General features: G+C 39.6%; 2 protein-coding genes across 2 annotated transcripts in view; both read left to right on the top strand.

The window, feature by feature from the left end:
• Positions 1–14,910, top strand: part of si:dkey-65j6.2 (uncharacterized) — a 49,967-nt gene extending 35,057 nt beyond the window's left edge. The window contains 11 exon segments of the mRNA XM_051949013.1: positions 187–618; positions 3,021–3,270; positions 3,362–3,451; positions 4,509–4,820; positions 4,896–5,066; positions 5,656–5,833; positions 5,910–6,026; positions 8,670–8,961; positions 10,079–10,305; positions 10,592–10,650; positions 11,461–14,910. Of these exon segments, the coding sequence (XP_051804973.1) occupies positions 187–618; positions 3,021–3,270; positions 3,362–3,451; positions 4,509–4,820; positions 4,896–5,066; positions 5,656–5,833; positions 5,910–6,026; positions 8,670–8,938 (1,819 nt within the window). The 3' untranslated portion in view covers positions 8,939–8,961; positions 10,079–10,305; positions 10,592–10,650; positions 11,461–14,910.
• Positions 14,911–15,115: 205 nt separating this feature from the next.
• tgm2a (transglutaminase 2, C polypeptide A) overlaps positions 15,116–18,663 on the top strand; it is a 32,114-nt gene continuing 28,566 nt past the window's right edge. The window contains exons 1-4 of the mRNA XM_051948994.1: positions 15,116–15,250; positions 16,414–16,599; positions 16,686–16,919; positions 17,042–17,160. Of these exons, the coding sequence (XP_051804954.1) occupies positions 15,241–15,250; positions 16,414–16,599; positions 16,686–16,919; positions 17,042–17,160 (549 nt within the window). The 5' untranslated portion in view covers positions 15,116–15,240. The remainder of the gene's footprint in view (positions 15,251–16,413; positions 16,600–16,685; positions 16,920–17,041; positions 17,161–18,663) is intronic.

Below are 18,663 nucleotides of genomic sequence, written 5' to 3'. Positions count from 1 at the left end.
TGATGGGTTAACATCTGGATATTTACTCATATATGAATTAACATCAGTCCAGCGACGGCACTAAGCATAACGCACTGACACTTCTAAGAGAAAAAAACCTCTGTTCTAATGAAGTTAATGCACATGGAGACCTACACTGCAGGAACCCACGCTGGGTTGTGACACTATATCTGTGTGATTCTTCAGTAGATCATCCAGGAGAGCAGAGAGGGAGGCTCGGAGGAGGCAGACCAGCAGAGCGAGGACTGAGCGGGACGCTGCTGCTCTGTCTCAGTCCCACACCGTCGGCTGCCAGTGGTTTCCGTGGAGTCGAGGTCTGGGCTCCAGGTCGGTCAGTCAGGACTCGTGCGCCGCCTCCGGATCTTTAACTCCTCCTGAGCAGCGGGTTCGGCCTCCCTCTTCCTGCTCCCACCACGGCCAGCCGTCCTGTCGGATCCTCCAGGAGGCCCAGAAGTTTCAGATCTCCCGTCACGGCAGCTTCTGCTCCGAGGACTCCTGTCTGAGCGAACGGGGGGCGGCGGGGGGAAATAACGGGGGTTTGTGCCTCAAACACTCCAGCCTGCCCATCGGGAGATACGAGGGGGCGTTCTGTCCACAGGAGAGCCCCAGCAACGCCCTGTAAGCTCAAACACATTCAATAAATCAGCTAATCTGAATCATCCCATACGTGATAACTGAAGATGTGCTTCTAATCTGACCAATCCTGTGAGTCTTAATGAGATTTCTGCACTTTTTTCTGCTTCAAGCTGACAATGAAGAGCTGCAGGTATTGTCTCTGTGCTTTGATTCTTCTTTTAAAATCTTACATCATGGATGGATTACAGAACAGGACGACATCAGAGAAAGTTAATGGGATCAATCAGAAGTAGGAGTGTCTTTAATACAGTTGGCTTCATGGAAACTAAAGCAATTTAAACACGTTTGACAGCAGAAGAGGTTGTAAAATACTCTAAGACAGGGAGCTTTTTATTGTTCCAGTAATCCATCCATACTTGCCTGGTTTCTTTCCTGTCACACTGCAAAACAAACAGAAACGTGTCCATTTATAGACGTAACTTAAATAGTTTTTATGAAAAGAACGTTTTCATTTTACACAGAGCAGAATAAGAATTTCAAGAAATTGTCTAAAACTGTCTTAAATATCCTCTCAACCCAAGAGCTAAATAATAAATAATCAGGGAAACTGGTGCATCAAATACTTCCACAAGTAGCTCTGCAGCTCTACAAACCTTAAACTAGGACAAGAGAAGGTGAAACCGTTCCCAAAACAGAAGCTTTATTGTCATTTTACTGCAGCACATTTAGGATTTAGAAGTGTATTATACTCTCTAAAATGCACCAGACTATCTGTGAAAACTATTAACTCATAGAAAATGCATTAGTCCTCTGAACTCCTGTCAGCGTCTTGGCGTCACATTTTTTGCTGCACAATAAAATCCTACAGTTCTACTGAAACAACACAGCCACAGGTAGAAGTAGAGAGAACTCAAACATGCTTTCAGAAACAGAAAACCGAACAAAAACTGAATTTCTTCGGCTTGGTTTTACAAAAAAATTATCAAGAAAAAGTGGAATCAGCATGTAGACTATTACCTAAGAAACAGTCCTGGAAAAATGTGGCTCTGCATCCTGTAGATGTTCTACAATTTACTTTTTTTCCCTATTTTTTTCAATTCTCTTTTTATTGAAAGAAGTTAGATTTCACAACATCTGAGAAATCAGACAGAAATACAGAAACTCTGTCCATCCAGAGAGTAGATGTAAAGAGCGACCACATTAACAGCAGCTCATTATTGCCTCGGCATGCAGGATTTCAAAGTAAAGAATCAATAAATGGACTGATAAACACTGAAACAGTTCCTTCAGTTAAAATATTTCTCATGCAGTCGTCCCTTCATCCCATAGCTGGATGAGGGGTTTGCTGCCTTCTCTCTTCCTCTTCCTTTTCATATTTTACCTGTGATAGTTCTCTCAATTTAAAATTTGCATTTTTTATTTGCTATTTATTTGTTTTCTTGTCTGCTCTGATTGCAGCTGAGTCACTGATAGCTTCACAGGAGAACAGATTCTTTTGTTGCTTTACAGAATCGCTTTACAACAAACAGGATTTTACATGAAGCCCGTGGAATAAAGTAGTTCTAATTAAATATTTTAAGATTAAGTTTGTCTAATTTTTCTGTCACATCCAGGACTGTCGGGAATGTTTTTTCTTTTGTATTTTTCTTATTTCTCGCTCTGACAAATCGTGTAATTCTGGTGGCTCATTCCGTATGAAATCAATCAATTTTAAGAAAACTTCCCACCTGACCCTCTCAGATTTTGCTAAGTTTTTACATACATTTAGTACATTATATATGATGGGAAAATCCAAAATGTGAATGCTTCATTGTCATTAGTTTCAAAGTTATGGCCATTTGAAGTAGGTAGGGGGTACCCTATTATTGCAGCCAAAATTAAGACTTGAAATGTTCGACCATTTTCAGACTTCTATAACTTCTGAACAACAAAAGATGGAGATCTGAAATTTTCAGAATCATTTCACAGTGACCTATAGTCCTCAGAAATGTGAAAATATTTACTTTATATTTATAATTGCATGTTACAGAGAATGACAAAGTTGCGATTTTATCCATCGAACTTCTAAACTGCTACATTTGGCCCCCATTACACAAAAACTAATCATCATATCCATTAGAGATTTGATGTGGTATCATTTGACTATCTAATGATTAAATATGTATAAAATGAAAGTGCTATGGTATGTAATGCATGAAATATGAACAGCTAAAAATATAGATATTTTTGATTTTTAGCTGCATTTTCCCATCATATATAATGTTCTAAATTATGTAAAAACTTAGCAAAATCTGAGAGGGTCAGGTGGGGACCACTGGTTGAAATGATATAGAATGACCCTGGTGCTTTTTGAAAGATATTGTTCCTCAGCTCTCAGGTTTTGGGTTCAGAGGGTTAAAATGTTCTAAAGCATCCTGGAGGTGAAACCATCTTTGTGTGTCCAGGCGGCTGCAGCGTGTGATGGAGGAGCTGGTCTTCACCGAGAGGGAGTACGTCCGCTCGCTGGGCTACATCCTCACCCACTACCTCCCCCTCATGGACCGGCTGGACATCCCCCAGGACCTGAGGGGCAAGAGAGGCGTCATCTTCGGCAACCTGGAGAAGCTCCACCACTTCCACAGCCACTACTTCCTGCCGGAGCTGGAGGCCTGCCAGAGGGAGCCGGCGATGGTGGCGCGCTGCTTCCTCAGACATGTGAGGGGGAACTGGTTTCAACTCTGTTTTTAATGTTTTAAACTCATGTTTCCTCTTACTTCATTATGCTTTGGCTCGACTCTCTCCACAGAGCGAGAGTTTTGGCCTCTATGCTCTGTACAGCAAGAACAAACCTCAGTCAGATGCTCTGATCCTGCACCGACGCCACGACATCTTTAAGGTCAGCTTTCACGTTTTGATCTGAGAGTTTTCACACTCTGCATGTTCTAATGTTTAAGGGTTCATCTGTTATTACAGAAAATGTGTCCAGAATGACATGAAATTTGTCCAGAATGACTTGAAAATGATCCCAAAGACGCAAAAATGATCCAAAATGATGAGAAAAGATCCAAGCTGACATAAAACTTGTTGAAAATGATCCATAATTGCAGAAAATTAGTCCAGAATGACATGAAATTTGTCCTAAATGACTAGAAAACTATCCTAAAGTCATAAAAATGATCCAAAATGACAGAAATGATCCAAGCTGACATAAAAATTGTCCAAAATTACTCAAAATAGTCCAGGTCTATCTATAATTGAGGGACTGTTGAAGTCCATGAAGTATATCTGCATACATTTTTATTAAAAGTTAAAAAAAACTAATGTTTTTATGTTCATTATGATCATGTCTTTACAAATTCCATAATTATTTATTATGGAAGCAATCATTTATTTAAAAAAATGGCTGGTTTTCACTAAAATATCAACCACTTTAATACCAACCACCTTCTAATGAGCTAAATAATAATAAAATGAGCTGATTCTAAAATAGTTTGGATTTAATCAGTTACTTATTGACCTGGACCATTTTCTTGTCATTTTCAAGTTCAAGTTTTACGTCAGCTTGGAGCTTTTCTCATAATTTTGGATCATTTTTGTTTCTTTAGGCTAATTTTCAAGTGATTTAGGACAAATTTCATGTCATTCTGGACTAATTTTCTGTAATTATGGATCATTTTTAAGTCATTCTGGATGGGTCATATATAATTGTGGGACTTTTTGTATCATAATTGACATTTTAGTGATATCCAGTCATTTTTTTATTAATAAGTGATTATTTCCTTAATAAATAATTACGTAATTTGTAAAGACACGATCATGATGAACATAGAAACATTAGTTTTTGTTTTACTTTTAATAAAAATGTATGCGGATATATCAGGTGTTCAGTTATAGATTGACTCCAGTACTTTTTTCTTTCCAGCTTCTCTCTCACTCTTTGTTTCTGGTCACAGAGGAAGCAGCAGGAGCTGGGTGACATGATGGATCTGTCTTCCTACCTGCTGAGGCCCATCCAGAGGATCAGTAAATACAGCCTCCTGCTGCAGGACATGCTGGCTCTGGCCGCTTCCTTCAGGCCCAAAGACGTGATCCAGGACTCCCTGTTCAGCTCCAGTGTGTGCGATCCGGCCGTCCATGTTCCACATCTGACCAACGGCGAGCGAGAGCGAGAGAAGGCCGAGATCCAGGCGGCCGCAGACCTGGTTCGCTTTCAGATGCGTCACGGCAACGACCTGCTCACCATGGACGCCATCCAGGACTGCGATGTAAGACGTTCAAACAGGGGATGGCTTTGAATCACAGGAGCTAAAAGATGGCATTAAACGTCTTCTTCTCTGCAGGTGAACCTGAAGGAGCAGGGCCAGCTGATTCGACAGGACGAATTCACGGTTTTCTTTCGGAAGAAGAAATGCATCCGCCGCATCTTCCTCTTCGAAGACCTGATTCTCTTCAGCAAGACCAAGAGGACGGACGTTGGAAATGATGTTTACGTCTACAAGCAGTCATTCAAGGTCTGCACACGTTTATCAAAAAGATGAAGCAGCCTTTGGGAGTCAGAATCTATACTGTGCTTTTATACTGTATCAGTTTTTCCATCTTTTCAAAATTTGAAATGTGCCTTTATATGTGCTATTTATAGCCCCAGTTAAGCTCTTCTTTTCCACTGAAATATTTTCAATTGGTTCTGTTGGTAATGTTTTCTGAAATAAGATCTTAAATCATTTCTAGCTCACCAGTCATAGTTTATGTTCTTCTTGTGAGGTTTACTGAGAGTTTCTTATAAGTAGTTTGTTTGCACAGCATAGTCAGTCCATAGAGTACTTAGAACTGTCTCTTGTGCCTCGAGGCTTTTGTGTCTGTTGAATTCGACACGGTGCTCCGAGGAAATGAAATGTTTTATTTGTGGTTGATTCTAACTTTTACCTGTTTTCAAAGCCATCCCGCCCTTTCAAATGAAGGAATACTAAGACAAAAAAAATCTGAATAACTTGTAAAAACATGAATTACAAAGTATAAAACAAGAGTTTCCCAGTAAAGCCAAACTAATCTGCCACCAGACGACATGTGACTGAGTGTGATTTCTGGTGTTTCTTCCGCCAGACGAGCGACATCGGGATGACCCACAACTCTGGGCTGGGCGGTCTGTGTTTTGAGATCTGGTTCCGCAGGAGGAAGAGCGAGGACACCTACACCCTGAAGGCCTCCAGCACGGAGCTGAAGAAAGCCTGGACCACCGACCTGGAGAGGATGTTATGGGACCAGGCTGCTCACAGCAGAGGTCAGAGCAGCAGTAACAGTGTGAGAGTGCATGTCAGGGGTTCAGAAACACGCTGTAAGTGTTTTCTGTGTTCCAGAGCTTCGTATGCAGGAGAGGGTTTTTATGGGAATGGGTCGCAAACCTTTCATGGACATTCAGCCCAGTGATGCTGCCATCTGTGATCGAGCCGTCAGCTGTGTGCTGCCGGGGAGGAGTAAGTAACATCTTTACCCTCAGATTAAACGAGTACCACTTTAGTAATAATATTAATCAAATCTACAGATATTACAGATTATGTCACGGCACAGCAGGACCTCATACGGTCATTTTCTTACACTCTGAGTTTGTTTTAATTCTTTTTGCCAGCATTTCTGTCAGTTAATAAAAGAATAGAAACAACATGACACAAGAGCAAAACCCCCTGACCCCCAAATCCCATTAATGGGTGTAAAAGTCTTTTAAAAAATCTGTAAAATTCCATCATTTATCAGAGTCAGAAACTGTAAAAACAAAAAAATAATGGGTTTTCAAGTCTCCAATGGTTCTTAAACTACTCATCTATGATGTGCCATTTTTCAGGGAAAAATAACCTAATCTAAGTTTAAAGTTACCAAAATGACTTTGTTCTACAAATAAACTAAAGCTCAGTGTTACTGCTGAGATGAGATTAAATCATAAATGATATTCAATGAGATGCTGAGTCCTCCAGAACAGTTTAAACAGCAGCTTTAATGCACTTTTTCCTGTGTGTCTCATTTAAAAATTTCCATAAAAAGACAACATGCACTAATGAGAATCTGTAAAATCACCTCCTCTGCATGACCAGGAAAATCAGCTTCTTCACATGACACCAATGGAAGAACATTTTAGCTGAAATATTAAATGAGCCCACAAAGAGTCCATAGAAACACTTTTAAAGCACTTATGAATGTTTTTTTGTGGTCAATAATGAGGTTTACAATAATCTGTGGGTTGTTCCAGCCGGATCATTGGTCGAATGTCTCTTTCGTCTCGGCTTTACGACTTTTTAAAAGTTAAAAAAATTAGGTACCGCCTTTAATGCAGCCAGGCAGATATTATTTTATAGATCTGCATTTGTGTGACTTTGACCGAAACAAAACCAAGATAACAAACTCTAACGACTGCAAACAGACAAATAACGACCAAAAATGACCACAGAGAGGCACAAACTGACACAGAAACACAAAATGACCAAAAACATAAAGATACAAAATGAGAGACACACCAAATAACTACAAAAAGTTGCAAAATGACCACAGAGACACACAAAATGATCACAAACAGACTGAAAACTACACAAAAATGACCACAAAAACATTAAAATGCCCACAAAACGGACTGAAAATGACCAAAAATGCACAGAGACACAAAACAACCACAAAAGACACAGATTAACCCAAAAAATGTACAAAACAAAAAAAACACAGAATGACTTCATTTAAAGACACAGAATGACGAGAGACACACAAAATAACTACAAAAAGCTGCAAAATGACCACAGAGACACACAAAATGATCACAGACTGAAAACTGCCACAAAAAAGCACAAAATGAACACAACAAAAACTAAAATGCCCACAAAACGGACTGAAAATGACCAAAAATGCACAAAATGAACACAAAGAGACACAAAACAACCACAAAAGACACAGATTAACAACAAAAATGTACAAAAACACACAAAATGACTTAATGAGGCAGATAATTATCATTTGAAGACACAGAATGACGAGACACACAAAATAACTGCAAAAAAAATGCAAAATAATGACAAAACACCTAAAATTATCACAAACAGAAAAAAGAACCACAATGAGCAGGTCATGTGATCTGGAATCAACACACTTCCTATAGAGGTGTTTCTGTAACGGGGAACTTAGTGGAAAGTGATTTAATTGTTTTACAGATAAACTTGATATATCGCCAAAAAAGAAGCATCTATCATGATTATCTCAGTAAAAGAAAACAATCCAATCTATTTGTGAATCAGCTCATTTTATTATTGTTTAGCTCATTAGAAGGTGGTTGGTGTTAAATTCAGACGTTATTTAGTTGACATTTTAGTGACATCCAGTCATTTTTTATTAGTAACTGATTGTTTCCATAATAAATAATGATGGAATTTGTAAAAACATGATCATAATGATCATAAAAACATTAGTTTTCGTCAGTTATAGACTGATCCAAACTAAAACATGTCATATCTGCTCCAGTCCTTGTTGCTGTCAGCCCGATCTCACGAGGATTCGTGAAACTGTCACGTAAATTTTTGTTTCGGTTTCGTGCGCACCAACACGATTTCGTCATGTTTTTCGTGCCGCTCACAACGAAATGCACACCAATGTATTTTAAACGGCGGACTATTCGTGCCACTCAGAATGTATTTCAAACGAATGGGTATATTATATTTTAATGTGAAACCGTTGCGAATCCAACGCTATATTTTGCATTACATCATCCCTAACCATAACCCGGTGGTACACTTACCAATTTGTATAGGAATTTAAAGAATGTCCAAAGGGTGCAAACGCGATTCTAAGAATGTCCGACGGCTGCAAACGTGATTACACAAACATTATACGCCGATGGACAGCTTAGATTGTCATGAATCCGCCGGTATAAACCACTTTCAGATGTGATTACCACAGCGGGTTTCGTTGTGAGCAACACGAAAAACATTTCGTTGTGAGCGGCACGAAAAACATGACGAAATCGTGTTGGTGCGCACGAAACCGAAACAAAAATTTACGTGACAGTTTCACGAATCCTCGTGAGACCGGGTTGTGCTGTCAGCCCGTTACTTTCTCATCCATGACGTCTATCTGTGTGTCGTCAGTCCCTGTGGCGTGTTGTTCACACAGGGGCGTAGAACTCCCCGTCCTCCCTCCATCGGCTCCGGCAGCACCGCCTCCACCACCCTCAGCCAGTCGTCCTCCTCGTCCGGCCGCGGCTCGCTGCCCCCTGCTGGTTTTACTGGGAACCAGTCGCAGGGAGTCGACGCCAACCCGGCCGTCTCCTCGTCCCCGACGCCGTGACCGACAACGAACTCAACAACCAGCACCTCCATCACCACCTTCATCAGCTTCACCTCCATCGGAGCTGTGAGCGGTGGAGAAGCCACCCTCTGAGTGAGTTTATCTCTAGATGTTCTTTAAATGTCCACTTTTTCATCAGAACAATGAATTTTTTTCTCTGACTTTCATCTCGTGTTTTTGTCGTTTTGTTTCTCGTTTTATTCGTCTTGCGTTTCCTTTTTGTCTCGCTGGTGTTTTTTGTTAGATTTTTGTCATTTTATATTTTGCTTTATTCGTTGTTTTGTGGGTTTTTGTCTATTTTTTGTGGTTTTGCCTTTTTTGTCTCATTTGTGTCATTTATTTTTTGGTCTCCTTTTTGTCATTTGTACATTTTTTTATTTTCTTATTTGTCACCTTTTTTGTCTATTTTTTGTTTCATGTTTGTCTCATTTTTTTGTCATTTTGTTTCTCATTTTTCTAATGTTTTGCATCGTTTTTGTTGTTTTGTTTCCTTTTTGTCTCACTTTTGGTTTTCTGTCTTTTTTTCGTTTTGTGTTTTGCTTTATTCGTTGTTTTCGTTTGCATTATTTTGTGGGGTTTTTGTGTATTTTTCTGTCATTTTGTTTCTCGCTTTTGTCATTTTTGGTCTCATTTGTGTAACTTTTAGTCTCGTTTTTGCTGTTTGTCCTGTTTTTTTTTGTCTCTTTTTGTTTTGTTTCGTGTCGTTTGTCTCATTTTGGTTGTTTTGCGTCACATTTTTGTAATATTTTGCCGTGTTTTTGTTACTTTTTGTCTGACTTTTGTCATTTTGATCATGCAGTAAAATCCTCTGTGGTTCAGTTCCACGTGACCAAATGTTGTGTTCCTTTGTAGACACTCTGTGATCTGGAAGTTGTAATGTGGAAATGATAAACTGAGGATGAATGTGGATGAAACTGAACTTATTTTTCTTTATGATTTTCAGGTTGTCTATGATGCTTGGTAGAAAGATAATTCCTTAAATGTGAACATTTTTGCACTAAAGCAAAGGAACCATCAGGAGTTGTGGTTATTTATAGGTTATTATGCTATGGTTTTACTGGAGATCAAACTGGTTTAATGTGGAACCTGGACTAAATGAGTTTGACACCGGGGCACTAGAGGTTTGAATTTCTTTTAGTTTGGTGCCCTCTGGTGGCGACATTACCAGCAGTATTTTACCCTCAGCTGTGTTCTGTGTTTCTGTCTGCAGTGGACAGCACTGAATCATCGGGGGATTGCATGAATCTCTTCAGCAGCACGGACCACAGCTGTCTATCCGCCATCAGTGGAGAAATAGTGGACGATTCCTCGGTTGCATCCCAGAACTCGAAGGCCCACCCGGCTCTTTGTCGGACCTCCAGCCTGAGGAGGAACGGATCACCAGCAGCGACCAGGAAGAAGCCGGGCGTCCCCTCCAAACCTCCACATCTGGCTCAGGTGAACGTGACAAAGCAAGAATATGGTCTAATAGCAGCTGGAAAGGCTTTTAGAAAAGGTTTAAATGTCTCATTTATGTGCACATGTGGGTTAATTAGAGGCAACATTTGTGAAGCGCTTCGTCTGCCGAGGTAATTAAAGCATCGTTTCTCATTCTGTCATTGACGATCCTAAATGAAATCATCTGTGAATTAAACATCTTTTCCAGAAGTAGAATCTATGTTATTACCTGATACCTGCATGTGTTGTTGAAGTGTAATCTAATATTTGGTGTGTTGTGTTGCAGAGTGAGGAAATATTAATCGGGAAATCTACAGAAGTTTGACCCTGGATCCCCAGCAGGAGGTGAGGAGGTGCTGTTGGTTTATTCACATGGAGTTTCCAGGTTTCTGCTTTTCTACAGCCGTTTATTTAAAGCTTCAGGAAGCTTCTCAGAGTTGAGCTTTTACTGCGTCCATTTATCTTCTTTTTCCAGCTGATTTTATGGTTTTGAATGTTGAACAGTGTTCCAATCAAGCATTTTCTTTGTTGTTGTTGTATATTTTCATTTTTGTCTTTCTGTTAATTTTTTATCCTTGTTGTTGTTCTTCTTCTTATCCTTCTTATTCTTCTTCTCATTCTTCTCCTCCTCTTCCTCCTTGTTCTTCTCCTTCTTCTCCATGTTCTCCTCCTCTTCCTCCTTCTTCTTCTCCTTCTTCATGTTCTCCTCCTCTTCCTCCTTTTTCTTCTTCTCTTCTTCTCATTCTTCTTCTGCTTCTTCTTCATGTTCTCCTCTTCTTCCTTCTTCTCCTTTTTCTTCATGTTCTTCTCCTTCTTCTCCTTCTTCTTCTCCTTCTCCTTCTTCTTCATGTTCTTCTCTTCCTCCTTCTTCTCATTCTTCTCCTCCTCTTCCTCCTCCTCCTTCTCTTTCTTCTCATTCTTCTTCTGCTTCTTCTTCATGTTCTCCTCCTCTTCCTCCTTCTTCTCCTCCTTCTCCTTCTTCTGCTTCTTCTTCATGTTCTCCTCCTCTTCCTCCTTCTTCTCCTCCTTCTCCTTCTTCTGCTTCTTCTTCATGTTCTTCTCCTCCTCCCGCTCCTCCTCCTTCTATTATAATTCTATTAATTTTATTATGAATGTTCCGTGCAGTAAGAATAATTTCCTCTCTAAACATTGCAGATCAGTGATCAGCACCCTCTGCTGGGTTCTGCTCTGGTCTCCCTGCAGATGGACGATCATCGAAACTACATAGATGTGTGTCTGATGCGGCTGCAGAACCACGAGGCAGCAGCTTCTCATCACAAGGCTCTGCTGTTTTAGTGAAGCAGCTGTGGTTTGGTGTCTGTTTCACATCTCGGTCATTCATGTGCGGATCTGCTGATCACATGACTCGTCTTTGCACGAGAGAAGAAGATCCACGGACGATGTCATTGACTTATTTATTCATGGAGGGAGAGACGCAAATTATCTCCCTAAATGATACATTTAAAAACTTTTCCACTCTGCAGAAGAAAGCTCAGGATAGGAGTGGCTTTTATGTTTTCTGCTGCTACACATTAAATCACCGAATATTCAGTTTCCTATCATGGAAAATACCTTTTTTCTTAAGTGTTCGGGAGATAAAATGTTTTTATGTGACTTATCTACAGACTACGCCGTTAAAAACTGCTAAAAGGCCATTTTAAGATGCATTTTGGAAGCAAATTGTCATTCTACCGTAACAAAGGAGCCATTTGAGTATATTCTGTCTGTACGGCTGCACATAAACAGGGATCAAGAGGTTTCAGAAGCGTTTAAACACAGAGGACCAGCATCTGCATCCAGAGCTCATGGTCTTTTTCTGTTTGTCAGCAGTCAGGACGCTGCTTCTGAAGTTATTGTTTATCATCATTCATTTATTCATTGTTTTGGTTACAAGAAGAATAATGGAGCCTGGATGCAGTTCAGATCCAGAGCTGTGAAATGGCCGTGAGCCCAGGACCAGCTGAAGAACTTCTGACCATAGATGGAGAAACATCTGGAAGCTGCACAGATGGAAAGGTCAGATCATTTGGAGGTGTAGGGGTTCATATTTAAGACATTTTCTGTGAAGATTTTCATATTTTTTGAGGACGTTTTTGCTACTTGAGTCTTTTTAACTTTCATTTTTACCTGAATGACTCAACGGTTCTTTCTCTGAGGGGACAGACCACTACCTTCATGTTCGTTCAACGCAGAGAGACACAATCCTGACCCTGCGTTGTCAACATCATCACAACCAACACAAACTGCTGCAAGCCGAAACCACTTTTTGTTGTTTAGGGTCCACAGATGGTTCCACACTGATCAGCTTCACCTTTGTCATTGTTTGACGGCTTTTTAAATGTATTTTCATGTTTTCTTTACTGACGAAAATCTGAGTGAATTGTGATTTTGTTTTCTTTCAAAGCCACTAACTTTTTATGACATCCTTGTTTTTTTCAGTTTTCTATCCATTTCTTTCTTTCTTTCTTCTTTAGCTTCCTCTTTTGTCTTTCATTATTGCCTGAGTAATTCTGACTTGATAATTCTCATTTCAGGGGTCAGGGGTTTGTGGTTTCGGTGGAATCGATTGCAGTAATAAGAGGATGTGGCACCAAACTGTTCCACTTCCTTCTATCCTCAGATCACGACAATTCCTCAGACGGGCAGCTGGACTCTGACAGGTTTTTTTTAGCAGATGAAGCCCACTGAGACTTTGCTGCATCCTCGTTTCCTCCCTAAAAACAAGCTCAACTATAACATAGCGATTTATTAAAAGTAGGGCTGTCCGATATCGGCTTTTTTGCCGATATTGTCCAGCTGACAATGACAAAACGAGACAAAAAATGACAAAAGCGTGAAATAGAATGACAAAAATCAGACAGAAAAGACAAAAATAAAAACAAGACAAATTATGACAAAAATTAGACACAAAAGGCACTTAAACAGTGACCTAAACGAGCAGAATGAAGCAGGAAAATGGAACGAGAGGATAAAAATGTACAACAAATACAGTTAAAGAGTTGTTCAAGAGTCAAAACATGTAGGTTATCTTTAAACATTAACACTGGCTCTTTTTTGCTGTAGTTTTTCAGCATCAGACGAGCCAAACATCTGCAGGAATTTCAAAATAAAAGACGGTTTTTTAAGCTATTTAGTGAAATGTGAGTGTGCTCCTGCATGCCACGCTGCACTTTGCTGAAAGGTGGATTTATTTTGGCTGTAGTTGTTTCTTACACGCCCCCTTCAGATGAAAACATGGATAAACATTAGGATGTCCGATATTGGCTTTTTGGCTAATAACGATATGCCGATATTGTACACTCGATTTCCGATTCCGATATCAACCGATACCAACACGTGTGAGCTGTTTAACTAATTTTAGGTAACATCACATATCTCCTGTGGTGGAATTAACACATCATGCCTCATTTTATTGTGATGCTCCAGAACTACTTCAACTTCCCCTAATCAGTACACTTCAGGTGTATAACTCATCATGTTTTTTCATTTACAAGTCGGATTTTTCAGTCCCTTTAGGTGGTTGTCACCCCACATGTGTGCCATCGCATACACCAAAGCTTATCTGATTCCAACCAGGTTTGTGGTGCATATTTAAAGAGTCATATGCATCTTTTTTTTCTCTATGTTTGTGTTGTGTTGCTCTTGTAAAATCAAGGCGTTATTTTATCAGTTTTCATGATTGGCACAAAAAAATAACAATTTTGACAGATATTACTTTTTTCCACCGATATCAGGCCGATAATATTGGATAAAACCTTGCATACACACACATCTGAGTATTTAAATGCAAAATGATGGGTAACAGCTGGTGTTATGTATGCATCCACCTTTCTACTATTTGCCCTTTTTGGGGAGTCTGGTGAGAGGATTAAGCATTTTCTTGATTTGTCTTCTCTGATTTTACGCCAATATGCCCAAAAATGAGGCATAAGTCATGGGGAAAACATCATATTTATGCCTTTTTTCTTTTTCAGTTGTCTCAAGCAACAGTTCACTCTCCCTCCCTCTATGAGTTGGAAAATGCCAGCGAAATCCAGGCATTATTTTATCGGTTTGTATAATAGGCAAAAATTGATAATATTGACAGATATTACATTTTATGCCGATATCAGGCCGATAATTTCGGACATCCCTATTAACAATACTAAACCCTTGTTGCATTTAAATATTCACATCTGAGTATTTAAATGCAAAATGATGAGTAGCAGCTGGTGCTCTTTGTGCATCCACTTTTCTACTATTTGCCCCACTGAGGGGCAGCAGTGGTGCTCTGTAAAACGGGGGTTTTACAGGCTTGGTTGAGGGGATTAAGCATTTTTCTGGTTTGTCTCCTCTGATTTTACACCGTTATGCCCAAAAAAATCATTTCTTCTCTATTTCAGCTGTGCTCTAAAGTCCCTTTTTCTGACTGAATTCACGTCAGTCCTTTCTGTTCGACCTTTCTTCAACTGTTTTGAGAACTCGTCGTGTTCACCCTGAGAAATACCGGTGAAATATTTTACTGATTTCAAGTCAAGAAGATTGGTAGAATGTGTTTCTGTAATTTATCGTTTTATGTTGAATCATACAATAATATATGGCATAAATAATTTATCTAAACTCTCATGATGTTGTTTGTTTTATTTCTACATTATTTTACACCAGAATTCAACAGACATCCGTGCTAATTTGCTGAGTTCTAAAGTGTTTATTCTCAGCAGAAATCTTTCACAAGAGTTTTTAGTCCGGCTGAAGATGGTGGTGTCAGTCTGTGTGTCCTTCCTGACTAAAAACAGAATTACTGATGTGAGTACTAGACAGATGGGGGTGTGCCGATCGGGTTTCACATCCCACAAATACACCCCGACCGGCTGCTCGGCTGCAGATCTTCATCCAATAAGCACCAGGCTGCAGCTGAAGCGTCTCTGCACACAGAAGAAGAACTTCTCGGCAGACATGAGTGGAGGTAAGAAGGAAGAACTTCTGTTTCTGCATTGCTTGTGGACTGAAATGAATGAAAAATGCAGTTTCTTTTAACGTTAGAGGCTGAATATTTTGAAGGAGTATTGGATTGGGAGCCGCGAGTGAAATGTGATGAGCAGGAATGGTGGCCAAAATTAGATCCCTCAGATCTGGAACACTGAGTCACATGGAGGAATGTCTTGTTGATAAATTCTCTGTGATTTATAGCCTGTGAGGGAACTTTTAATGAAGCCGTCGAGTTTTGAAGTTTTAATGCAGGGGAGTCGATCTCATTTTAGCTGAGAGGCACCAGTAAAATCACAGCATAATAACCTATAAATTAACACAACTCCTACTTTTTAGCCATCTGGAACTGAAACATAGAGGATTTTACTTTATCAAAATGACAATAGTCAGACAAAAAAAATTACAAAAAAGAGACACAAAATGACAAAAATGAGACAAAAGACATGAAACAAAACAGAAAAGAGTAAAATTTGACAAAAAAGTTACAAAGCGACAAAAAAACTGCACACAACATAAAAATGACAAAAACCAGAAACAAAATAACAAAAACGAGACAAATGACAAAAGTCAGACCAAAAACAAGACAAAATATTACAAAAATGAGACACAAGACGCCAAAAAAAGTTAGACAAATGTTAAAAGAAAAGAAATAATTGGACAAAAAAGTGACAAAGTGACAAAAATGGACACGACAAAAAACGAGACAAAAAAATGACAATAGTGTGAAACAATGACAAAAACGCTACACAAAACGAATAAAGCAAGACACAAAATGACAAAAATGAGGCATTAAACACAAGCGAGATAAAAAGGAAACACAAAACGGCAAAAACGAAACAAAAACGAGACAAATGACAAAAGTCAGACTAAAAAGATGAGACAAGACGACAAAAGAACAATCTACTATTTTACTTTATTTTCCAAACAACTTGTCATGGTCTAGAAATGATTTTAAGTTTACAGTTTTACTAATTTACAATCTGCAGTTAATGTCTTCTCTGTAATTTTCACACTCTGAGGGCCGGATTGGACCCTCTGGAGGACCACTTTTGGACCACGGGCCTCATGTTGGACACCCCTGCTTTAACGGGTTTAAGTTCTCATGTTGACGGGTTGTTTTCTCTCTCTCTCCCCCCTCAGCGGTAGAAATCGAGCGCTGCGATCTGGACATTAAGACCAACAGCAGGAACCATCGCACCGAGCTGTTTGGAGGGGAGCGCTTGATTGTTAGGAGGGGACAGCCCTTCAGCGTCATTCTGCACCTGTCACCCGGCAGCAAAGCGCTCACACCGGGTGGAACCGGCTTCACGCTCATTGTTGAAACCGGTATGTCTCATTTAGTCTGCGATTAGTGGCAAAAAGACACGATTTCGGTCTCCCATCTAGATTTAGAATCACTGTTTACTCTCCAGGCCCGTTGCCCAGAAAAGAATCAGACACGAAGGCTTCCTTCACCCTGACTGACTCCACATCAGAGACCGAGTGGAGCGCCTCCACCACCAGTGATCCGTCTGGAAAAATAGCATCTGTGTCCATCACCTCCTCCCCCAACGCCCCCATCGGACTCTACTCTCTGGAGGTGGACCAGGACGGACAGAAGACCAGCTTAGGACGGTTCATCCTGCTCTTCAACACCTGGTGCCCCAGTGAGTAGATAGAAGTGTCTCCCGGTGGTTTACGAGGACTTCTGTTGGGGTTAGATTGGTGTGTGTTTACATGTCTGTAGCGTGCTGTTATTAAAAAGCTGTTTTCTGTGCACTGATTGCAGGAGATGCTGTTTACATGCGCAGTGAGACGAAGAGACAGGAGTACGTTTTAGCTCAGCATGGACAGGTCTACAGGGGAACGCACAAAAGGATCAAAGGTTCTCCTTGGAACTTTGGACAGGTACGTAGAACATCACGTACAACTTCTTCAACAGGTGGGTCAATGAAGAGCTTCTGAAGTCCATGGGATATATCTGCATACATTTTTATTAAGAGTAACAAAAATAAAAAATTATCCCAAAGGCACAAAAATAATCCAAAATGATGAAATATGATCCAAGCTGACACAAAACATGTTGAAAATGACTTGAAAAGGATCCATAATTGCAGAAAATTAATCCAGAATGACATGAAATTTGTCCAAAATTACTTGAAAATGATCCCAAAGGCACAAAAATTATCCAAAATAACAAGAAAAGATCCAAGCTGATATAAAACCTGTTGAAAATGACAAGAAATGTGTCCTAAGTGACTTGAAAATTGTAAGGAATTACTCGAAATTTAACCAAAATGAGTTGAAATTTGTCCTAAATGACTTAAAAAATTATCCCAAATGCACAAAAATTATCCAAAATGATGAGAAATGATCCAAGCTGACATACAGTTAGTTGAAAATGGCAAGAGAATTGCCCAAAATGACTCAAAAATTATCCATTTTTGCAGAAAATTTGTCCAGAATGACATGAAATTTGTCATAAATGACTCAAAAATTATTTCAAAGACTGAAAAGGATGACAAAAGATCCATAATTACAGAAAATTGGTGCAGAATGACATGAAAATTGTCCTAAATTACTTGAAATTTTCCTAAATGACTCAAAAATGATCCCAAAGGCAAAAAACAAAAATGATCCAAAATGATGAGAATCGATCCAAGCTGGGACAAAAACCAACAACTTACCCACCTAAGGACTTACCTGACAGAATCAAGATCTACCTTTATACTCACCTGTAAACAACAATAATAACTACCTGTAAACAAACAAGAGACAAACTCATACCTACCTTAGTTCATCAACTCTTCACCTGGAAATAAGAAAACCTGTAATACTTACCTGAATGATAATTACCTAATACTTACAGACCTAAAACCCTTCCGTCCTCAGTTTCCCTTTTATTCATTTGGCTGATGGCAGTAGGCTGGTTCTAATTCTCAGTGAAGCTGCTGTAGTTCAGAACAGGAAGCCGTAGGCGTTACGGCACGTTTCTGTTTCTGTTACTGACAGCAGACATCGCTGCCTGCAGCATTTCCGTTAGACGCACACACCGAAAGTCAGGTTACTGAGGGTGAACAGCTGTGAACGTTTATCTTTAACACAATAATGTCATTGATTAAATAGTTAAATGAGTTGTGATTATGATCTGGTTCAGAATAATTCCCAACACTAAACAATAATGAAATGTCACTGTGTTTTGTGGGCGTTTTAGGTCGTTTTCTGGTCATTTTATGCAATTTTGTGGTCATTTTGTGTTCCTCTGTGGCCGTTTTTAGTCTGTCTGTGGTAATTTTAGGTGTTTTGTGATAATTTTGTGTCTTTATATGATAATAATCTGACTCACTGAGCCATTTTGTGTTTTTCTGTGCTCATTTTGTGCATTTTTGTGGTCATGTGTCTTTTTGTGGT

This window comes from Acanthochromis polyacanthus, chromosome 6 (genome assembly GCF_021347895.1).
Source record: "Acanthochromis polyacanthus isolate Apoly-LR-REF ecotype Palm Island chromosome 6, KAUST_Apoly_ChrSc, whole genome shotgun sequence".
In the NCBI taxonomy this organism is placed as follows: domain Eukaryota; kingdom Metazoa; phylum Chordata; class Actinopteri; family Pomacentridae; genus Acanthochromis; species Acanthochromis polyacanthus.
Note: the sequence above shows the minus strand (reverse complement) of the source record. Positions and strands in the feature narration are given on the sequence as shown.